Raw genomic sequence first — 22,388 nt, forward strand, 5'->3', positions numbered from 1 at the left:
GCTCTGTGCCATAATTACTCTGGCCACTCCAGTTCTGATAGCAAAGCTAAGGATGACTCACATCAGCACATTTTGGATGACTGGTTGCATAGCAAAAAGCTGGCTCTTCGATGCAGAACACCCGTGCAAGATGTTCATGTGCTGTTCAAACTACAGCATTTTTTGCCTCAGTGTTCATACAAGAAGTATCTTGCTGAGAAAAGTCTCTGGGATGACACTACCTTTTAGCCACCTATCCATGTAAGCACAGATGGCCTTGGGCTGGGAGGGAGGTGTTTGTACCAGCACACACTCTGTGGAGGCACTGTGAACCCAAACAGATCTTTAGGATGCTTCCTTCCCTCTCAGATCCTTCCTCTTTCCTCTGTTGTCTGAATTTCGAGCACCTTTGCTCAATAAACCCTTTCTGCATCTTTCTGCACTCAGGGTTCAGATCAGCTGACCCACCCCAGGGCTCACATGTGGGCAGCTCTAAGCCATGGGATGTTCCCAGTGACCAGCCAGAGCCCTCCAGAGTGAGGACAGGAGTTCCTGCGAGGACGCACACCCCATAGCAGCCATGGACTCAAACAAGCACGAAGGTAAAGCATCCTCTTATTTCACTTCTTGCTAGCATGAAAGACAGCAAGGGAGAAACGTGGCCACCAGCCAGCCCCCTGAGAGCACCACTCAGCCGTGGCAGCTGTGGGCAGATGTTCAGTTTCTTAGAAATAACTGGAGGTTGATGTTTTTACCTCTGATTTTAGAACCACCTCCCTCTCCTCTCTAGAAAATACTCCTGTGGCATTTGCAATGTCCAGTGTGGGAAGTCATTCCTGTTCTTGCCTTGTGCCTCACTTCTGCCTTAGGATGTAGAGAGACTTCTAACTGTCCAAAGCTGTTTTACATGAGGGTGCTGCGATGAGGATCTGCTTCTCTCCCCCACATGCTTTGTAGCAAGGGGCTCTTGTTCATGTCAGTGCCACAGCCCAAATATCTGCACCACTCCCAATCTTGCAAGCACCAGGATGTATCCAGGCCACATTGCTTGCATGTAATCAGTCCTTGCTAAGGTTGGCTGCACTTCTACAAAGTCTGCAAAGCTCAAATCCAGGGGTCAAGTGGTTACTGACTTCTTTCAGAGGAATTTGGTACTTGCTTTCCACCCCAAACCCCTTGCACTGTGCTCTGCCTTGCCACCTCAGAGGCACTGTGTCCATATGCTGAGGAACTCTTGAAACTATGAGCAGGGGAGCAGCTTTAGGAGTTGTCAACTGTCAGCTCAGGAGAGAGACTGGACCACATCTTTCCCTCTTAAAAGATGTTTGGTGGTGCCAGTATTCATGGCATAGTTAACAGAAAAGTTAATTTCTCTATGAGTATTATTATTGTTATTCTAATTTGATGAAATTAGGTCTGTGTACCTAGGCCCTTACACTACAGCAGGCTGAAAAGGAAATTAACTCAGGGATTTTTTTCCAATTAATTGGTATGCCCTCATGGACTGCAGATGTTCGCTGCAGAAACTGGGAGATATCCACAAAGTCCCTTGTTTCCCACAGTGTGACTGTGAGGAGCCTCCTCTGCTTCAGCTCTTAGCAGTGACTTTAGAGAAATGATCTGGGTTTTGACTGGGTACATTCAGTGCTCATGGCAAAGGTGGGAGGTCAAGTCCCAGTAGCAGTGATCCCCTCCCCATTTCTGATCTTGCTCAGGAGCAGTTCCTCACTTTGATTATATCCAAGGACATTACAGATTGATCCACAATTAAATCCACATGAAAGATGCCTACAAACTTCTGCAGGGTTTGGGTCAGACCCTCTGTGTTATATACCAGATTGAAAGACACCCAAAGAAAATATGAGGAAGCTCTTCCTTGCTGTGCTATTCTGCCTGACACCTCCAGTCCTTCACATAGCTCAGCATCCAATGCACTCACCCATTTTGTAAAAACAGCATCTCCCTGTCCTCCCAGCACCGGGTTTGTGTTGTACTCTTAATTCAAAAACATGTCCTCTTGCTCTTTTTGGGTCAGTCCTTACCATCCCACAGCAAGAGCCCAACAAAAAAGGCATGGGCCTCAGTTTCCATGATTCAGGAGGATCACTGTATACACAGGCTGTCTTCTCAAGCCTCAGCTCCAGGCATCATGAGAAAGCTTCAGGCCAAAGGCTGGTTTCTAGTTCATGTGGTTGCAAAGAAAATCTGGAAAAAAAGACCCAGAAGGGCCAAAGCTGAAAATGAAAACAACCTGTTAATTAAAAGTTGAAATGTGGGACTTGGTGCAGGCTGGCTGATGAGTTCTGACCCTAAACAGCTGGCAGGTTGGAGTCATAGTTACTTCTCCCAGTCAGCCTGCTGCCTCTTGTTTTCCCTAGGAGGAAGCATGAGAGGATATTCCCCAGAGGGCCAGTGTCTGACCCAGCTACCCAACCCCACAGCTGAGAGAGCCACTAGCACAGGTAGGAAGTGGCACATGGGCAGAGAGGAGCACACAGCCTCTCTGCCTGTCCCTTCTGCAAGTCACTGGGGAATTCACTCAAGTTCCTCTGAATCAGGACAAATCCTAGAGACCAGAACAGGGCCATTTCATAGGTGCCCTTGGTGGTAACCCACATTCCCCCTCAGGGGTAAAGAAATCAGAATGGAGCAATGCCTTGTATAGCTCTGACTTCCAGGCTTCAACTTTCCACTGGCTGACTGTGCAGAGTCCCCCCTGCATGCTTTTCCAGCCTCTGCAGGACTGAATTTCTGTGGTCTTAAAGGCCCAGGTTGGAAAAACATCAAGCATCTGCAGCCAGCATGGAAAGAAGGAGCTTGGCTTTCCCTGGAGTTGGGCACGGGGTCACTGGTCATGTCTGAGACTTAACAGCAGAGATGGATGAAGCAAATTCTTGGAGGCAAGAGAAAATCCATCTCATGAAGTGGCATTCCCAAGGGGAGGCAATCCAGACGAGGAACAGAGTAGCATGGTGTTTTCTGGGATTGAGGGCCAGCCAGGGACCCTGATGGAGGGAATAACACAATGGCCACTGGACTGCAATTCCCTTAAAGCACCATGGCAGCACAACCAGTGGTAATTTCTGTTGGACAACTGAAGATTTCTGCACAAGACATTTGCACTAGATAACCTTAAAAAGGTCCTTTTCAACTCATGATTCTATGATTAATGCCTAGAGATAATGTATCTGCAGTGTCCAAAATACTTCTGCAAAAATAGTTATAATCTCCTTGAGCTAAGTCTCTTTCACAAATGTTCAGTTGTACAAAATCAAGTGGGATCAGCATGCCACAAACTCCCAGGAATGATGAAACCAATGAAAAGGTGTAATTTTTTTTGGTGTTAGAAAAGACATGATTACTGCTTGGAATGCAGTGTGACAAAATATAAATTAGGGCTTAAAATATACAGACAAGGTCAGCCTTTTGTGGAGATAACAGAAATATGTACAGATATAGCAGAGGATAAAATTTACTATTTCAGAAGAGAAACAGATCAGTAATGCTTTAGGACAAAAAAAAACCCCTGTTACCTAAGGCTGGTCCACAGAACTAAACATCACAGGGAGCAAATTAGTCCTAATTGCACATACAAGCTTTCTCAATTCCTTGTATGGATCAACCCTGGCCAGACACAGGACAGCAAATAAGGTGAATTTAACATCTAAATTTAGGTGAGTCATTCCCATTTTATAATTGCAGTTTATTTTACAAACTATATGGTGTTCAGACCTCCTAAAGTGAGACTTGAGTCCTTTAAAACTGATTTGCTCCTCAAGAGGGACTTCAAACCCTCTGTTCCAGTTATTTATAGCAACCATTATAAGTCATTTTAATTGACTGAAGTTCTTTATTCCCACAGGAGGGACTGAAAGTGTGCCTGTGAGTACCCCTGCAACACAGATTTCCCAGGTAAAGATGAGCAAAATGCCCTAAATAACTCAAAGAATTTAAAGAGTTACTAATATATAAAAAGTAGTTAAAAAGCTAAATTAAGTTGAAGGAAAAGTGTAGGCATTTACAAGGAACATGACAAACAAAATGTGCACACTGTATGAATAAATATCACACATCTTGGGCCTCATTTAAAAGACCTTTCAGTAAAATTTCTCTGCTCACAATCAGTTGTTTTTAGACAGGAGATTTGTGAGCTCAGCTAATTAAGCAACTGACATGGTTAGCACCAATTAGAGAATGTCAATTCACTGGGCTGGAGGGAGATTTCATGACTGAGCTTTGATGAGCTTTCAGCAAACCTGATGAACTGTCCCAGGAGCAAGGATCTGTTGACTGCCATGGGGCAGGGGTGTCTCCTGCAGCAGGGGCCCAAGTTTTCTGTGGGGCTTTGGGTTATCCTGGCAGCCTCCCAGCTCCTCAGACCATGGGGTGCTCTTGCCTGATAATGCAGACCAGCCAGAGTGTTGAGTCTTTCTGCATGTCTCTGGCTGCCCTCCCAGCCTGTCTTTGGGCTCTAGGTGATCAGTTCCTCCTGAGCTCTGTGGCCTCTGCTTGGGCTGACATTCTTGCTGCAGTTAGACACCACAGATGCAGTGAGGTTGTCTATACCACAGCCCAGGGAGTATCCATCCTGTAAGATGCAGTTTCAGCCTTTCCACAGTGATGTTTCCTATGCATTTCCAGTCTGCAGGAAATGTGACAGAGTTTTAAGCACTTTAATCCCTGCTCTGGTTCAATATGGACCTGTAATCTGAAAGAGGAAACATACCTCTGAAGTGGAAATCCAGACTGTTTGAGACCTCCCTTGTCACCACTGCAACGCTAATGTCCGTAATTGCTTGCAAGTGCACCATGGCAAGTGGAGAAGGCCCTGCTTTCCATGAACTACCCAGCACTTCTCTCATCTCATCCTCTTTTCCCATCCAGACAGCTCCAAGCAGGAGCTGTGGCTGGGTTGCTGAAGGGTCCAGTGCAGTGGATCCAACATGCATCATGCACACATGCTGCTTTCCAGCTGACACATGGGTACCTTCATGAATCCTTGCATGTCAGTCACCAGCTGGCTCTTCCCTTCTGCTTCAGCAAAGGCTCTATGGACAATGCAGTTACCAACAGGGACTGCACAGATGTGGAATGAGCACTCATGAGCACTTGCAGCCCCCTTTAAGTACCTCCATCGTTCTCTTCTGTACTTACCCTGCTGCTCTGACTGTATTCCTGCCATCCCTACGTAGGAATACATATGTTGGATATACTCCTAGGGCCAGGTTCTTTACCACTGTAAATCACTGTAGCTCTACTGCTTTCCTGCTATGAGGCACTGCAAGCCTTCCTAATGCTTGGCTGTAGAAGTGCTGGCCTTAAACACAGGAGTTAGTAGCTGTTATGAAAATTAGTCGTTTCCTGGCAAAAGCATGCACCATGCAACTCAGAAAAATCAGATCCAGGGTTTGTGGCAAACACTGGACTTTGTCCCAGATTGGTTTCAAGCAGTGTCCTCAGGTAGCCCTTTTTTTAGTGACACAATGTCTATTTACTTCTTCAGACCAGCCCCAAAAGATGTGCAAAGTAATGGACAGTAGATAAGCTGGGGGAAGTAACACAGACAGAACTCCTTCACAGCCACAGAAGGTTTTGCTCTTTTCAAGGATATATTAATAATAGCAGAATTGTTCTGTGCATTATTCCTTTATCATGAGCCTGTTTTCTACTGGTTTTGAGAGGCTTCAGCTCAAGGTCCTAGACAGCAGGTCCTGGTTCAAGAGTAAGGACTTAGGCAGCTGCCAAGGGTGGCAGATGGAAATGGCCATCCCTGTGGAGACAGAGGCCTGGACAGCTTGGCCAGTGCTGGGGGAAACTTGTGGGGACACAGCTACTCACAGAAGCAAGGGCAACCTCTCATCATTTTAGTGGCAGCCAGGGCAGTGACCCAGCTCACCAAGGCTCTGCTGCCCTCTTTCCATCCCACTCCTTCCTTCCATAAGCCATCCCCATCTGCTGGCCACAACCATCTTCCCTGGGCTGCCTCAAAGCCTGAACAAAGTTTTAGGCTGCAAGGACAGTCATTATCTTTTGCAAATGTCTCAAATTGCTGGCACCCACCAAAAGAGAAGGGGGAGACTCTGCAGTTTTACTGCCTCTGGTCTGGGAAGAAGCATCATTCCTGTCCATCCTTTGTGAACAGCATGGTTTTTCCACACAGAGCTGAAAAACATCAGGGCAGCAGGTGAAATGGGAGTCATGGGGCCCAAGACAGACATAACCTACTACAGACACATGGCACTTGATGCCTCACTGCTTCGCTCTGTCAGGTTTGAGGGCCACACTCCAAAGGCAGATGGGCACTGAAATCTGTATCTGGTAATAAATTATTTAGATGCCTAAATACTTTTCTTGAACAGTTCTTGGACAGGTTCTAAGGACTCCCTGTGACTGTGCAGATTCATTTATGCTCTAGGCATTAGTTCAACTTAAGCTGTTAAGTTGTTCCTTAAATTCTACAACTTAAGTGTTAAGGTGTGTCTTTATTCCCATGAGTAAATCAGCCAGGGCAACACATTATAGTTAGTCTTGACTTTCCAGAGGGCCACAAACCTGTGAAATACCTCTCTGGTCCTGTAGGCATAATCACTTGGGCAAGACATGGGCAGGGGCTGATAGTTCAATGGCTTCCATCTGTTTTAACAGCTTATGGGATTTAAAGGATGGTTTTCTACAGCTTGCTTTTAGAAATGAGCTCAAACTAAAATCCATAGCTATATTGTGTTGGCAAGAGTTTAAACATAACATGCTGTTCCTGTACCACTTCACTTGATTTTGGCTCAACCCTGCATCCAATGCCACAAGACTGCATTTCCTTTCTGTGCTCTGAGCTGGGAGGTCTCAGGGTTTCAGCACTTCACATTCAGTTGCAAAAGTCCTGTGGCTGGTTGGTGTTTCTGGCTGCATTCATCCACCAAGCAGCAACACAAGGATGCATTTCAGTGTCTGAAATAGCCACTGCAAGCTGCATGGGGCTGAGGAAGGATATATGGGGCAGGACAGACTCGGGCTGGGAGCACTGAGATGGACACACAGAGAAACTAAGCTAGCACTGTCACTGCAAAAGCAGAGATTGGCCAACCACAAATCCCAAAATAATGGGTCACTGTCTGCACTTAGATGCAGAGGATATTATTCCAGCCTCTAATCCAAATCTTTCTTTTTGTTGGTGAACTCTACTTTCATAGAGTGTTTCAGTGCACATGGACACCAAAGTCTCTGCAGTGGTCAATTTTTACTGACTTTTGCTGACGTCTTGCAGTTTTTTTACTCTGAAACCTCAAGATCAGCAATGATTACCATCCCTATACCCTTCAAAGGATCTGTGCAGTTTACCCCCTTTCTGGAAGCATCTGAGGAGGAGATGGCCAGGCTTGTGGGCAGAAACATTTCATTTTGAGTTTATTCTCCCCAGTCTGTGTTATCTCTAGGGCCAGCTCCAGGAGTGCTCCACTGCTAGCAAGACTTGGAGCTGTGATATTTCCATCCTAAAGCAGATCTCTACAATGGATAGCATAGGATAGAAGGAATAGCATATTCCAGTTGGAAGGGACAGATCTGACGAATCAACCCTTTTGACTTGGAGGGCAGTGTGTGATACCTAGCCCTGATGCAGGCTGGCAGATAGGCTGTGCTTTGGCCATGTCAACTCAGGGGGAAGTGTGTCAAGCACCTGTGAGCAGGGATGGGAATATTAACATTTTGCACAGTTGCAGTGCTTTATAACTCTCCCTCCCCCTTCTCCAGGCACATATGTTGTTAGGATGTCTGATGATGCCACGACCATCTGGGCTGAGATTTCAGAAGCAGTGTGCTCACTGTCTGCCCTAAGCAGCCCCTCTAACCCTTCAGGCTACACTCACAGGTCACAGGGTGACACTGTGGCCAGGAGGGGTGGGGGAAAGGGTTGAGCCAAGGGGTCTGCAGCTCCAGTTGGCTTGGGGACTCAAGGTTTCCCTCCCATCCTGAGGAGGGAAGATGTCCTCAGACTCCTGCTCCCCTCTGCCCTGTCCCAGTGCCTGTGGCTCCTGTCAGTCCCACTCCTCCTACCCAGGCACTCTGGAAACATGTGTCCAGCCAGATCAGACCGGGGGCTGTGGGGAGAGCGCTGGGGCAGGAGTGGGGATGGCAGGTAGCCATCCTCTGTAAAGACACTGCCAGTCTTGACCAGAGGAGGCTGCTGCATGCCATTGCCCCGAGGTATCGGAAGCCATCTCTGCTCCATTTGCAGGACTCAAGCGCCTGAGTTCCCGGGGTGGCTCTCCGCTTACCACCAGTGCTCCCGTTTCGGACTCAGTTAATAACCAGATGTTAGGCCGAATTTCTGTTGTAAAGGTAAAAACCTCTGGACCGAAGCGCCTTGGGCCGCGACCTCGCTGTGGGCTTTGTGCAGGCAGGACGAGCGCCTCGCTCACAGCACTGGGGGAGAGTTCAGGGTCACCAGCCCGAGCTGCTCCCAAAGGGTATTCCCTGCTTAGCCCTCTGCCGACCTCCCCTCACTGCCCACCTCCACACCTGCCTTGTCTGCTTGCTCTGCCAGCCTGGCTTGCCCCGGTCCATCTCCTGCTTCACCTGGCTGTCACTGGCTGCCTCCAGCTTAGGTGGTGAGCTCTTCCAGCAGCATTAGGGCCTCTAGGGATAGAAAACAGAGAGAGTGGGCACAGCGTCACTGGATGCCAGGGGAAAACCTCCTGTTCCCTCCCTAGCACAGGTTAGAGCTGCCTCCTTCCTGGAAAGGACAAAGGACAGAGCTTCTCCACAGCCCTTGGAGAGACAGGGGTTAGACCTGTGTGGGGAGAGTACCAGCCCCATGAGCATGTGTGGGAGGAGGACTTGCTCAAAACTGGACACTTTCTTGATTGCTCAGCTGCTTTGGAGATTAATAATCTGGCTGCTGTTATTGCAAACCTTCTTGGCATGTTTCAGGCTGTCCTCTCCTTCTACAGGCTGACAGGCTGCAAACTGCCAGGAAGCCTGGAAAAACTTGAAAAAGTTAAAAAAAAGTCTAAAAAAGGGGCACATTGATTGCCCAAGACAAACACCTCCTACTCTGTACTGAGGCTGCAGCAGGGGCCAGACCTCTCCCCATGTTTCCCAGCCATGAAAGGAGGAGGAGAAAGAGAACAGAACCTTACAGGATGGGTTACACCCAGCCTCTGTGCCAGCTGAGTGACCCTCAGGGACACCAACACCTGAGCCTGGGAGGAGGGACTGAACCCAGCATGTTTGTGGTTGCTGTAGTTGCAGGCATTAGCCTCTGAGCTGAAGGCAGGTTTCACAGAAGCAATGCAGGAGCTGTCACGGATCCAACATGGAGAGTATGCCCTGGAAGAGAAGGTCAAGAGCTGCCGCTGTGCCATGGAAGAGAAGGTGGCTGAGATGAAGAATTCCCTCAACACGTTCAAGGTAGGAGTGTGACCTGTGGGGAGGCTGCATACATTCCACATAAGCTTGTGTGGCAGAGGGAAGCATTCCCCTGCCTCCATCAATACTTCCTGTTTGCAAAGAGAAGGAGTGGGCATTGTTTTGGATACACCTGGGGTACCTCCTTTGGCTTTGGGTCTCCCCTGACTGCTCCAACCCAAAAGTAATCCATATTCTGGCCCATTTGGCCTTCTTGACTGGCCATGAGGCAGTGCAGGGAGCTACCTGGGCACAAGCAACACTACTGTCCCACACCTCTCCCTGGCTCAGGTCTCCTGCATTTTCTGCAGGAACCAAAGCCACTGGGGAGCAGCAAATTAACACAAAACCCTAAAGCCTTTTGAAGTCGCATTTCCACATGGCTGGGAGGAAGTGCTGTCTGGTTTGATCTGGCCCAAGAGGATAAAGACAAAGGGCTGGAGAGACAGCCTAGCAAGAAGGCTTGATGTACATTTTAGACCAGCCAGTGTCTCCATGCAGAAACTGAATGACTGCCTGTGACGAGGCAGGCAGAGGAACTCTTTTATTGTTTTAATTGCAAATTTTCCCCATGGGGTTTTGCTGAGTCAATAATACCTTGTGAAGTTAAAGAGGGCTGCTTACTGGAAAAGTCCATTACTAACCCTGTGTCAGAGAGATGGCACCAGGCAAAAGGAGTCCTTGGTGCCAGATGAGCAAGGGAGACAACAAAAAGGGAAAGGGCATATGGGAGAGGTCTCAGAGCAACCAGACACAGCGTTATCCAGGACATTGTTATAGGGGAAAAGGGGATTTAAAATCCAGATATAAAGAATTATGCAAGCAACAGAAGGGACAAAGGCTGCCTTCCATCTGCCTCATGCCCATGTCGACTGTTCAAATGCTGAGCTCCCAGTGAGCCACCTCCTTCCTTGAGGAAAATCCTCCGGTTTACATTAAACTCCTGAGTATTTCTCCTCCATCCTGCTGCTCACGTTCTTGAAACCTGCAGGAACTTCATGCATCAGAGCTCTACATCTGAGTAAGGCTTGGCTGAAGCCACCTGAGGGAGGATGGACAGGGAGGATATGGAGGGCCTCATTTCCTTAGGAAACCAGGCTAAAAGGGCAGATCCAAGGCCTGACTGGCAAAAGATCACACTGGGATCTGAACCAAGTGCAACATGTGAATACACATGCTGGAAAACTGCAGAGGGGAATGTGCTCCACAAAGTCCACCTCCAAATGCCATTAAGGGTAGGAGTTTTCCCAGTGATTTCAACTGGTGGTGGATGAAGCCCTGAGTCTCCATCTCCCACCAGTGCCTTGATCAAGTGACACCACGCTGGTTTGGATGAGTTGCCTGTAGAATTAGATATCACCATGTTGTGCCACGTTGTACATGGCACGTGTGACACATCCTGGACTTGCAAAGGAAGAGGGTCTGATCACAGAGCGACTCCCCACAGCACCCTGAAGCACCTTGAGTGCACACCAGCCAGCATTCAGAGCTGTGCCACATAAGGCTGATGGGCACCCTGGGAATGCTGTGCTTTTACCTGTTTCTCAGGAGGAGCTCAGCGATGCAAAGTCAATGATTGAAGAAATCAGTGCCAAGCAGGAGGAAATGCAACAGAAAATTGAGCAGCTGCAGCAAGAGAAACGGCGGGAATCACGGAAAATGAAAGCTAAGTAAGGGCCCAAAGTCCAGGGTGCTGAAAATGCTAATTAGCAGTGGTGTCCATTTTGTTCATTTCTGTATAACTTAATTTTTTGGATATTTTTCCTGGCTGGAGATGTGTATGAAATGCTTCAGTTCACCCCAGGCTTTTAGATAGACACCCCACAGTGCAAACATAGCAGAAAAATGCTAACACTTCCCTGTGATTCCAACAGCAAAACAGCCCCCAGCAGCTCTCTGGAGAACCAGGGCCTGGTGGAACACACAGACCCGTTGCAGACATTTTAGGGCAGGAACACTGTTGAAAGTCAGAGATTTCCATTAGGAGGTGTTGCTAAGCCACCCCCATCCAGACAACAGCACTGCAGTTTCTCCTTCCAAGCCATGGAAGCCACCAAGTGCAGTCATGCTCTGCTTTCCTGTCACCAGCCTTTTCTCCTCTGAGCAGTCAGAGCATGTTTGCACACAGCTGGGCCACACTGATGCTGTGTGGAAGCAGATGGTTGTCCAGCTTGATTCTAATTAGCCTCCTTCTGAAAACAGAATTTTGATCATGAGTCTATACAGCTGCCTTGATGCAAACACTTTGCAAATCTAGGCTAGCCCCTTAGCTAATTAAGGTATTTAATTAGATTAAATATGCTCTTCAAAAGAATAGATCCGAAATAACCTTCTCCTATAGCCAGTGGAAGTTATTTCCAGAACATTGTTCATGAACTGCCAATTCCATCAAAGCCAGCTCCTTTCCTGGTCTCTGTTAGAGTTGTCCTACTTCTGACAGTGTTGGCCACAAATGTAGTGCAGGAGCTTCACCTGTAGCATTCAGACTTTCCAACCACTCTTTCTTTGTGTTTGTACAGAAGAGCACAGAAGGATGACCACGGGTCACAGACAGTACCAACACCTCTCCAGGGCAGCCCATTTCGATCCATCAACCTCCCAGAACCTGTGCTCATTAATGAAGATTTTACAAGTCTTTTGCACAACGTGACTTATGAAAAAGGTAGGAAATGGAATAGGCAAATGCAGTGCCTTCCTCAGGAAAAAAAAGCAGAAAAAGATCGCTAGGGTAACCTGGGTTCAGGAAGTATTTGCTTGGCAAACATTGTGCCCAAAGCCATTTCTTACCTCCTCCCAGGAAAGGGATGCAGGCTGGATCTTCATTCCTGTAGTGCCAGTGGCACAGATACAGAACCAAATGAGGGCTCTTGATAAAAATCGTGGTTTTGTTTCTGTGTAAGGGAGCAGGGAACAGGAAGGAGGATCACACCTGGATGAGGAAAACACTGTCAACTGCCAAACACTTGGAATCAAAGAAAAGGTGACAGACCAGCGCCTTTCATTTTATAATTAAGTTTGGAGATCTAAGCTGGTCTATCACTCTTTTGCTGTTGAGATAGGAAGATAATAAAAAATTGGATTTTAAATGTTGACAAGGGCAGAGATTAGATGAAAACCATGTGCTGTTTTCTACTCTGCTTTGCTCAGAACCTGCTAGTGATGGCCCTCCTCTGCCCTACACTCTGAGGTGGCATGTTAGCCCTCTCCCTCATGTCCCTCTTGCAAGCCATCTTTCTCTTTTCCCTCTGCTCCTTTCTTTCCAGTCTGCTCTTCAATAAGCTCCTTTGCACTCAAAATGACAGCCCTAACTCTGTGTTAGGCCCCCTCCTCTTGTTCTGTGTGGAATACCTTCTGCCCAACATGCACCTACAGGGCAGGAGAAGCCAAGACTGCTCACACTCCTCTGCAGTCACACAGTACTGAGCACAACAGGGACCTCACATTATCTGCCTGCAAGTGCTACTGAAACACAGACTGTGACAGGAGCACAGCAGTAAAGATTCTCCTTACTGAGAGCCCAAAAGGGGTGTTTTCATAGCAAAACTGTTAAAAACTGGAGGATTTAGCCCTACTGACAGGGCTTGGGAGGAGGAAGCCTGCTCTACAGTTGTCTTCTCTTGTTAAAGTTCCCTTTGTTCTTCAACAGTGTCTGACACCAGGATCATGCCAATGGGAGAAGGAGGTGTGAAAGTCATAGCAGGCCCAGGTAAGAAAACATCAAACATCAAAAGTCAGCAGGACAATGATTCAATTGGAGTGCTTGTTTTACTGCCCTGAAGAAATGCTTTCAGGGAAGGCATTTCATAGGGATGTCTTCCATTCTGCCATGTAGCTCCATTTTCATACTTGCAGTTGAGATATGAGGGCAAACACATGTTTGCAATACCTGATGGTCAATGCCAAGGATTTGGCAGAGAAGGCCTTTCTGCTGTTGCTTCCTCAGATTCTAGTGCTTTTGCACAAAGGAATAATTGAGGCTTCCTGATGTGACAAAGAATAATGAGAGCACCCTTTGGCCATTTGGGAAGGGATGGTCTTTTTTCTTCTCTAATATATGTCGAATTTTTGGTCTTATTTGGCCTGCAAATAAATGCTGGAAGAGTGCAAACCTTGTTCTGCTGAAGTGCTCACCAACTGCACTTCCTCTGTAAATTAACTCTACAAGGCTACAGCCCTTGTGAAGCACAAAGAATGCTCCAAACTGTCCTTCCACTGCTTCAAATGGATGGAAACACAGCTTAGCTGCCTGCTGTAGCATAACATGTCAGCTGAGATGTCAAGAGTCCCCAGACCTGTCTGTCATTGCAGGAGCAGCCATGGAGACAGATGACAGCCTCAAGCCCTCCCTGGCAACAGAGGGGCAGTCGAAAATGCATCTGTCATCAACAGTGTGGAAGCAGCCCAAGGATACCAAGGACTGGGGAGATGAATACATTTCCAAAGAGCAACCAGAGAGAGGGAAAGACATGGGCCAAAGCAGATACAGCTCAGCAGACAACATCATATGTGAACCCTCTTTGGCTGGTAAGGAGTAGAAAACTCTGGCTAGAGAGGCTCAAAGCTGTATCCCTGTCTGGTGTGAGCTGGCTGGTGATCAGCATCCATGGAGGGAGACACAGAGACCAGTTTCTCCTGCTAGGGGGGAATCTCTCAGGGCCTCACACTCTAAGACCTTTGTATTTGTTGGGCTGTGTGGCTGACAAAATCACTCTGTACCCAGGACAGCCATTCTCCTCTACAAGACCTGTCAGGTTCAGAGTACCGATGGGATTTCAGCAGTGTAGTTGCTTCAGCGGGTGAAAACCATAATTTCTCATTCTGCAGGAGTTCTTCAGGATGGGAAACCCTAATATGAGTTGTTTTACCTTTGATTGCTTGTTTTGTTATTCTTAGAAAAATTTGGTATTCATAGGGGAAAACAGATTTGCTTTGGAGCTTTCTTAGTAGACTGAGGCTCTAGTCATCTAGGCTCTGGGGAATGCTGCAGCATCAGGCTGGAGTTTAAATTTTAGGGAAAGAAGATGCAAAAAGACAAGATATTGATATCACTTTTAAACACATTTCTCCTTTCATGATTCAACATCAGTTCACCAGTCTAATATGTCCCTGAGGTCAGTAGTTTCTTATTTTTCAACTTAACCATTATCTTCTGGAAGCCAAAAGGCAGAACATCGCTTTGGAGCTGCTGGAGTCAGAAAGGAAGTATGTCATCAACCTTTCCCTAATCCTGAAGATCAAGGCAACACTGCAAGGGCCAGATGTGAAAAGAAGCACCAAAGAGAGAAGGTATTTGATGTAATGTGCTCTCTGTCTTTTGGGGAGTTTTCTTCATTCAATATTCTTTCTGCATCACCCTTTCATACGTTTTTCTTTCATCCACAGAGAGATCTTTGAACACTTAGTTTATTTCTAGTTGAAAATTGGAGGCACTGGGAGGATTTTGTAGTCATTATAGACTTTCCCACCTGTCCCTTGTATCTGGTCCACCATCTCCATTCTGATTCAGGATGAAATCAGCATGAAATGGCAGAAAGGCAGTAGCATATTTTGACCAGACATCATCAGCCACAGCAGCATTGCCCTGGGCTTTTTAGTGCTGCTAATTCTGGTCAGCCAGACAATGCATTGCAAAGCCAGCCTAAGAAGCTTTCAAAACACTTTATGAATAGCCAGCTGAAGAGGGCACTTGCATGTACACATCAGCCAAAACAAGACCCCTGATGCAGCCAGGACTCCAACCAAAGGAGTTAATAACAGCAGTGCTATAGCAGCAATAATACATGTAGTTAATAATTCATGTGCAAGGCTGTGCTGACCACCCATGAATGCCCACTTCAGCAGTATTCACTTATTAGGGACAAAGTTTTGCTCTGTGTAACCAGTCTGATTTGGTCTCCCTTCAGTTTTTTCCCCAACTCTTTGCGGTTCCTGGTCCAGCAGCATGTGGATTTACTGCATGCTCTCCAGGAGCGAGTCCTGAGCTGGCCACGACAAGGGATCCTAGGAGACATCTTCCTGAAGCTGACAAATGATGAGGTATGCTAAAGACCTCTCCAGAAACTTTTGTCATGATTCATGATGTCTTGTTGAGGCACAGGTGGGCTGAGACACCTTGCAACAGAGGGGGTGTGCTGTGCAGCTGTGGCCTGAAGGGTTAGGCCTGTTAGCAAGTTCCCTTGGAGCAGAGTCCTGGGGCATGGCAGCCCCTTTGCTGTTCAGGGATGCCACGTGCCAGACCCACCTGTGGGCAAGCAGCCCCACAGCACAGCTCTAACCAGTACAAGAGACCTAGACTCACCTGCAGGAGACACACATGAGCCTTGACAGCTTGAATGGCTGTACTTCCAGTGAGGGTGTGGCAAAGAGTGTTTCTGATGCTCCCCTGCCCCACTACACCTTGCTCAGAGTTCTGACAAGCAGGTGGGCAGGCCTCTTATCCCATTTGGTTTGTTGGGCCCACTTCTGTTGCCCTGGTGAGCAGCAGGACCTCTCCTGCAAGGATGTGTAAAAGCTCATCTGACACCTCATCAGTTTTAAGAGTCTTAGATAGGAAAAGCTTCTTGCTGCACAGCCTCTCTAGCCCTCCCCACCTGCTGTAAAGCCTTACACACTGTGTTCAACAGCTGAACACTTTTTGTAAAACAGACTTTCCTGAGAAGTTCCAAGCCCTGAATGAGTCACACAGCAGCTCTGCTGCACTGGTGACCTTCCAGCAGTGATGGTGGGGAATCAACAGTTTGGCTGGCTGTATGACCAAAAAACTGTTTCTTTGTTCTTTTCTCTTTCTCTTTTGTAAGAATAATTTTCTGGATTACTACGTTGCTTACCTGAGGGACCTGCCAGAATGCATTTCTCTGATCCACGTGGTGATCCTGAAGGAGGTAACTTCCTTCCCAGACACGTGATGGCAATGTGCAAGCCTGGATCTCTTCCTGTTATGCCTGCCCATGATGGAACTGTCCTGCCAATCCACTTGCTCTGTTGCCAAATGCCAGTTTCCTGGAGGTTGCCATGGCTGAGAGGCACCTACAAAAAGCAGATTTAACATGCTGACTACTCTGTGTAATCAAAGCTGTTTTTCTGCTGTGCCATGAAACAACATCCTGAATTAAACCTCCCAAAAGGTTGCCTCCCTTGCCTATGCACATGCTATCCAGACCTTTTCCAGGCAAGTGTCTCCTGGAAAATGGAGGACTCATCCAAACAGAGAGATCAAGAGTGAGGCTGTAAGTGCTTTATAGAGCAAAAAGTCTTCACTTTCAGCTTCAGGTATTTGTTTTCACACCTTTAATTCTTGGTTTAAACTAGGAAAGTTAAACATATAGGTAGTTTAAAGTGCCATAACTAAACCACATTTATTTGCTTCCAAGATCTTTTAATTTGGAAGTCAATCTCATTTTGTTCAATTCATTTGACCCTAAACTAAGAACTTCATTTTGATCAACAGTATCTTCTTGGGGTTTCACTGAAACTTAACTAGTGTGCTTTCAACATGCACACCTATTTAATTAATTAGACTGAGTGTCCCTAGTAGATAATCCCCAACCTAAATGACTGGTGTGCCCCTTTTGTAACTCCTTACAGCATAACTCCTCATTAAACCACAGAACCATCTGGAAGTAGATGTGTTTTATGGGTGGAAAAGACTCTTAAGTCGCTTTCTCTATTTCAGGTAGAAGAAGAAATCAAGTCTGATCTCTACATTCTGTTCTTTCATATAGTCCAGCGAATCCCTGAATACCTTATTCATCTACAGGTAGGGCCTCAGGATGGAAACTGTCTTGTTGAATTCTTATCACATCAGGTGACTTTTAACTCAGAGCTGGTATTTGGGCCTGTACAGATATAGGGCTTCTGGCAAACCCAATGAGTTCTTTAAAACAAAAAACACGAAAAACCCCTTTGAAATGGAAAGCCAGCTAACAGTAGCTCAAGTTTCATCATTTTCACCTGAAGCTCCCTTATATTTGCCAGCTGCTCCATTTCACCTGACAGAAACAGCTTTTATCCCTTGGGAAGCCAAAGGCTCTGCTACCTGCTGCTCTGGGAAAACAGGAGGCCAGAGATGTGGCACATCTGAGAAGGTTCTTAGGGCCCAACAACCTCTCCTATACAGAGATGGCTGAGAAAGAGTTCTGGTTCACAGAAGGCTTATCTGAATCATACTGAAACATTTCAGACAAGGCATTTCAGACACAGAAAGCAAGCACTATAAAATCAAAACATTGGTTTCTTTATCCAAAGCTAAACTCAACAAGACCATCACCCACACATCCCATGCTTACATTCACAGTGGTTCCTTGTGCATTTGCACTGGGCTAGGGGGAGGCAGGCCCCATCCAAGTCCCTCAAAAACTCATGCTGCCTAGAAAAGATCTACCAGGGCAGTGCCATGAGCATTCCAGAGCCCTAATCCATAGTTCCAACAACACCTTCTCCCCAGAAGGGGTCAGGACAGCCTCCAAACAGCCTGCTTTCCTCTGTGCCTCAGAATGTCCTGAAGTTCACGGAGCAAGAGCACCCTGACTATTACCTGCTGCTGGTGTGTGTGCAGCGCCTCCGGGTTTTCATCTCACACTATAGTCTGCTCTTCCAATGCAATGAAGACCTGCTGATACAGAAGAGGAAGAAGCTGAAGAAGTAAGCACAACATCAGCTCATTCTCTCTATCACCAGGGAAGGGAGGTGTGGGGGAAGCCTGGCAAACAGAGGGTTTAGGTCCAGGCAAGACCAACAGGTACATTGCTTGTTGAAATAAAACAAAGCCCTTTGCATCTGCATGCTGGAGAAGGACCACTATTGGCATTTGCCTTCCAAACTGAGGTCAGATTTGGGGTGGGCCCTTCTGCCTAACTCTGAGAATGAAAGCAAAATCACTTCTAAATCCTTCTAAACATAGCAGCCACATGTTTCATGGGATCATTTGATTCCTTAAGCTGGTGGCAACTTCCCAGTGGGAAAACACATGGGGATTTAGCTCTGACAGCTCTGGGCCCTGGTGAAGGCAAGGACAGCTTCCTTTATGGGCCAAGGCTCCAAAAGAAGGCTATCTTATTTTACTGGGGGAGGAGGTAGGAGAAACTAAAGCCTCCCATAACCTGTTTGAGATGAACTATGACAGAAATTACCCTGAATGTAGATTCTCAAGTGGCAGTTCCAAACAATTGCTTGAAATCAAGGCTTTTTACTAAAATCAGAACCTGGTTGCCTTTGCTCCTTGTGATGATTGACCTGAGGAGTAGAATAAGGTCCAATTTCAAGGAAAGCTTCCAAGTATGGAGGGTGGTAAAGAGCTGGAGCAGACTGCTGGGGAGGGACTGCTATCAGGAGAGGTATTAAGAACAAGACAGAAAGCAGGATGCCCTGCTGACTGGAGGAGATGAGGTAGAACAGGTTCTTCCTTGGGGTGGGCAGAGGTGAACGGGAATATTAAGGTCCCTCCCAGTCCTGTTTTCTGTGATTCTACATGCTCGTGCTCATTCCCTGCCTTATTTCTTAGCCCGACGATGGATTTCTCCTCCCTCAGGTCATCCCTGGTGAAGCTGTACAAAGGTCTCACCTCCCAGTGTACAAGCCAGGAGGTTTCTCCAACACCCAGTGCAGCATCAATGCGAGACAGTGGGATCCACACTGAAGAGGCAATACAGTCATTCCCAGCAGCACCTTCCTCTGGCACAACCACCCCGTAAGCCTGTTGTCCTCATGGGCAGCTTTCAAAGTAGGCTGAATACTCTGTCCTCAGCCACACCATGCCCAGGCAGTGACCCCAGGCAGCTGCAGGCTGTCATTTCCAAAACCACTCCCTGTATATGGATAGAGAGATGAAGGGCTGGCTCCATCCTGCTATCCCCTACCACGTAGTTTACAAGCAGGGAATGTTTCAGAGCTCTACCCAGGGCTGCCTTTACAGTATCATAGGGAGGACATGAATTTATGTAGGCCTGGCAGTGGTGTGCACAGTAACACTTTGCACTATTCACTGTCAGTCTTAGAAGAGCTGGGAAACAGGACCAAGGTCTCACAGTAGGGGCAAAAAAAAGCCATTTTCCACACAGCACATAATTGAATGATGTGATTCAGTATCACAAGATACAAGTACAAAAGGGGTTCAAAAAGGCACAAGACTAATTAGACAGACAGGGCGACAGGTACCACCTGGCAATCTTCACATAATCAAAAAATATTCTGACTTGGAAGAGACCTATATGGATCACTGAGTCCAACTCCTGGCCCTGCACAGCACCATCCGCAGGAATCACATCATGTGCCAGAGAGTATAGTCCAAACACTTTTTGAACTCTGTCAGACTTGGGGCTGTGATCGCTGCCCTGGGAGCTGTTCCAGTGCCCAATCACCCTCTAGGGGAAGAACCTTTTCCTGATATCCAACCTAAACCTCCTCTGACACAGTTTCAGAGCCCTTCTCTCGGGTCCTGTCACTGATCACCACAGAGAAGAGATCAGTGCTGCCCATCTGCTTCCCCTTGTGAGGAAGCTGCAGACTGATGGGGTCTCCCCTCAGCCTCCTTCAGGCTGAACAGACCAAGTGAACAGACTATATCCTCACATGGTTCCCCTTTGGCCATTTCCAGCCTGATAGGTGCCAAATGAGATTATGATCAGAAAAGCACACTAGGTTTACCTTTATTCTTATACCAGCAACTTGTGGCTATTGTGCTTTCTTACCTTCATTTGCTACCAACAAGAGTTTGGCTTCATCATTCCACATGTCCACATGTAAAGACAACCCCACCACAGGAAAGTGAGGCACAGCTACTATATTACAGAGAGAGAAGGAAAGTTAAAATCCAAAATGCAGATGAACAAGAGAGAGATGGAGCAGTTGGCTTCTCATCTCAGTTTCTATTAATTTCATGCTGTAGAGTACAAGTCAGCCAAAGCTACTGGATAAGCAGTTCCATCTCTCCAAATCTGGTCCTCCTAACCAGCCAGGCAATTTCTGTAAGTGACACCTCTGTTACTGTTCTCCAAGGCAGTAGAGTACCTTTTTGGCCATAAAATACACACAATAGGACTGGGGCAGTGAAGGGATGGGGGGGACTTGTCATGCTGTCTCTTCCATCCTTTAGCATTCCACTTCTGTCTGTTTTGTTTTGTTTTATTTTTAAGACATTTGATGCCACAGATGAAGAAACCCCAGCCAACCGTGATGGAGAACATCCAGGCTGTAAAGCCCCCTGACTGGGAGATGGAAAGCAGAAAACACGAGAGGCCAGAGAACATCCTTGCCTCTTCTCAGCTGACAGAGCAGGAACTCAAGGCCTTGACAGCCCCCTTGCAATCCATCCCTGAAATGGAGTACGAAGCACCCCCGGCTGACGCGGTGGGGAACCCTGAGAGAGCCATCAGAACCTCCGTGGAGCTGCTGCAGGACGCGAGGAACTTTGCACCGAGCTACGAAGAGTTTGAGTACCCTGGGGAGGTTTTCACCATGCCAGGCCCCTACGAAGACGACACCTTCCAAAACCTTGCTCTCTTTGAGAACTGCTCCCCGGCCTCTTCCGAGTCCAGCTTGGATATTTGCTTCCTTAGGCCTGTGAACTTCACCTCAGAACCGGAGAGGACAGACCATGCCTTGCAGCCTCTGCCTAAGAGCTGCACTCCCGTGAGCAGCAGCACCTACAAGCGTGAGATGTTCCACAGCAAAGGGAAGCAGCTGAGCAGGTCGCTGAAGGAGCTGCCGCGGAGCGCGGAGGGCGTGAGCACCAGACTCTACAGCACGCGGAGCAGCAGTGGGAGCCGTCTGCAGCAGAAGCAGGACAGGAATGTTCAGCCTCACATGATCTCAGCCTCATCTCGAAGCTCCCAAAGGAGCTACTTCCCCCCACAGAGAGGAGCGGGTGAAAAACCGAGCTTTTTGGAAGTAAGGAGGCTTAAATAGGAGGAGGAAAAAAAAAAAAAGGCACGTGGTGGTGCAGCAGCAGCAGCAGGAGAATGATCTGAGATACAGTTAGGGTAGAACATGCCAAAACAGCTTTCAAGCCCACACATTCCAAGTCCTCAACTGCATGTACATGCCCAAGGGAGGGACAAGACAGCTCCTTTTCACACATATCTTCCCCAGAAACAAGCACGGGTTTGAGGTGCACAGCTGGCTGAGCTAGAACACCCTTGAGACAAGGTAGCCTCTTGTGTGTCTCCACCTGTCACTGAGCTTTACCCCCAGGTGAATGTTCTGAGCAGCTCACAAAGTTTACACAAAGCTGGTCAAAATTAGTGCTGTGGTTGGCACCGAGTTGAACAGGTGCCTTTCCACCTGTGAGGAGTGCTGGGCAAGTGCTGGGTAAGTCATGCCAGTGTAAACCAGCACAACTTGGCCAAACTCAGCCCATTTACACCAGCAAGGATCTGGTCCATAGGTTTTGTTTCACCTGTATTTGTTGCCTGGATTGTACAGACCCATGACAAAGTCTCTGTGAGAACAGTCAGAGCCCAGAAATGGTGTCCTTCAGATGGGACATGGCAAACAGCACTCTAACCCTTCAGGGACCCTTCTGTAGTTTGCAGTGACTGTTCAGAGTCAGATTTGGGCTGTCACAGCCAAGGAAGCAGAGGCCAAGGGTGCTGTGAGGTGCTTAGACAGGAGGCTGTAGATGCAGATGATGATGGGAGGTAGGTTCCAACAGCCTGACTGAAAAAGCAGAAAGGAAACTTCAAAATAAAAGAAAAAAAGGCCTGATGAGTAAAGGAGGCGGTGGATGGCTGAGCAGGGGAGATGAGGCAGAGGAAGAAGAGCCATGGGGACAGAGCCACTCCAGAGAATGGGGTCTCTGAGCTCTTTGGCATTCACCTGCACAGAGCCCACAGCAGGGTGCAGATGTGGAGCTTGTCCAGAACTGCAGGACATGTTCTCCCCCACCATGGCAGTAGTGGGCAGAATTGGAGAAAAGGGTCTTGTCCAGAGTCTTGCCGAGAGGAGCCTGGCACTCTCCTTGAAAGAGGGAAAGAACTTTTTGTGGCACATTTACCACTAGGTGTGTGTGCTGA

The 22,388-nt window shown here is 47.5% G+C and overlaps 2 protein-coding genes across 14 annotated transcripts in view; one reads left to right on the top strand and one right to left on the bottom strand.

The window, feature by feature from the left end:
- DHX57 (DExH-box helicase 57) overlaps window positions 1-22,388 on the bottom strand; it is a 49,396-nt gene that overhangs the window by 23,863 nt on the left and 3,145 nt on the right. The window contains exons 2-6 of one of the 6 annotated variants that reach the window (XM_085054423.1): window positions 22,192-22,332; window positions 17,915-17,989; window positions 16,209-16,407; window positions 8,498-8,610; window positions 2,022-2,213 (exon numbers count right to left, since the gene is read on the bottom strand). The gene's annotated coding sequence lies outside the window, so the exon portion shown is untranslated. Of the gene's footprint in view, window positions 1-2,021; window positions 2,214-8,493; window positions 8,611-16,208; window positions 16,408-17,914; window positions 17,999-18,509; window positions 18,613-22,191; window positions 22,333-22,388 lie in introns of those variants that run through there. The other 5 variants (XM_085054422.1, XM_085054424.1, XM_085054420.1 and 2 more) reach the window with 5 other exon arrangements.
- ARHGEF33 (Rho guanine nucleotide exchange factor 33) overlaps window positions 1-22,388 on the top strand; it is a 29,202-nt gene that overhangs the window by 5,489 nt on the left and 1,325 nt on the right. Inside the window, exons 2-16 of one of the 8 annotated variants that reach the window (XM_085054432.1) lie at window positions 427-581; window positions 2,358-2,441; window positions 3,842-3,891; window positions 9,220-9,384; window positions 10,930-11,051; window positions 11,901-12,043; window positions 13,028-13,087; window positions 13,690-13,905; window positions 14,538-14,667; window positions 15,285-15,417; window positions 16,179-16,262; window positions 17,054-17,137; window positions 17,873-18,021; window positions 18,881-19,066; window positions 20,511-21,264. In XM_085054432.1, the coding sequence (XP_084910558.1) occupies window positions 560-581; window positions 2,358-2,441; window positions 3,842-3,891; window positions 9,220-9,384; window positions 10,930-11,051; window positions 11,901-12,043; window positions 13,028-13,087; window positions 13,690-13,905; window positions 14,538-14,667; window positions 15,285-15,417; window positions 16,179-16,262; window positions 17,054-17,137; window positions 17,873-18,021; window positions 18,881-19,066; window positions 20,511-21,264 (2,382 nt within the window). In that variant the 5' untranslated portion in view covers window positions 427-559. Of the gene's footprint in view, window positions 1-426; window positions 582-2,357; window positions 2,442-3,841; window positions 3,892-8,209; window positions 8,314-9,219; window positions 9,385-10,929; window positions 11,052-11,900; window positions 12,044-13,027; window positions 13,088-13,689; window positions 13,906-14,537; window positions 14,668-15,284; window positions 15,418-16,178; window positions 16,263-17,053; window positions 17,138-17,872; window positions 18,022-18,880; window positions 19,067-20,510; window positions 21,265-22,388 lie in introns of those variants that run through there. The other 7 variants (XM_085054433.1, XM_085054438.1, XM_085054439.1 and 4 more) reach the window with 7 other exon arrangements.

This window comes from Lichenostomus cassidix, chromosome 3 (genome assembly GCF_008360975.1).
Source record: "Lichenostomus cassidix isolate B80296 chromosome 3, HeHo_3.0, whole genome shotgun sequence".
In the NCBI taxonomy this organism is placed as follows: domain Eukaryota; kingdom Metazoa; phylum Chordata; class Aves; order Passeriformes; family Meliphagidae; genus Lichenostomus; species Lichenostomus cassidix.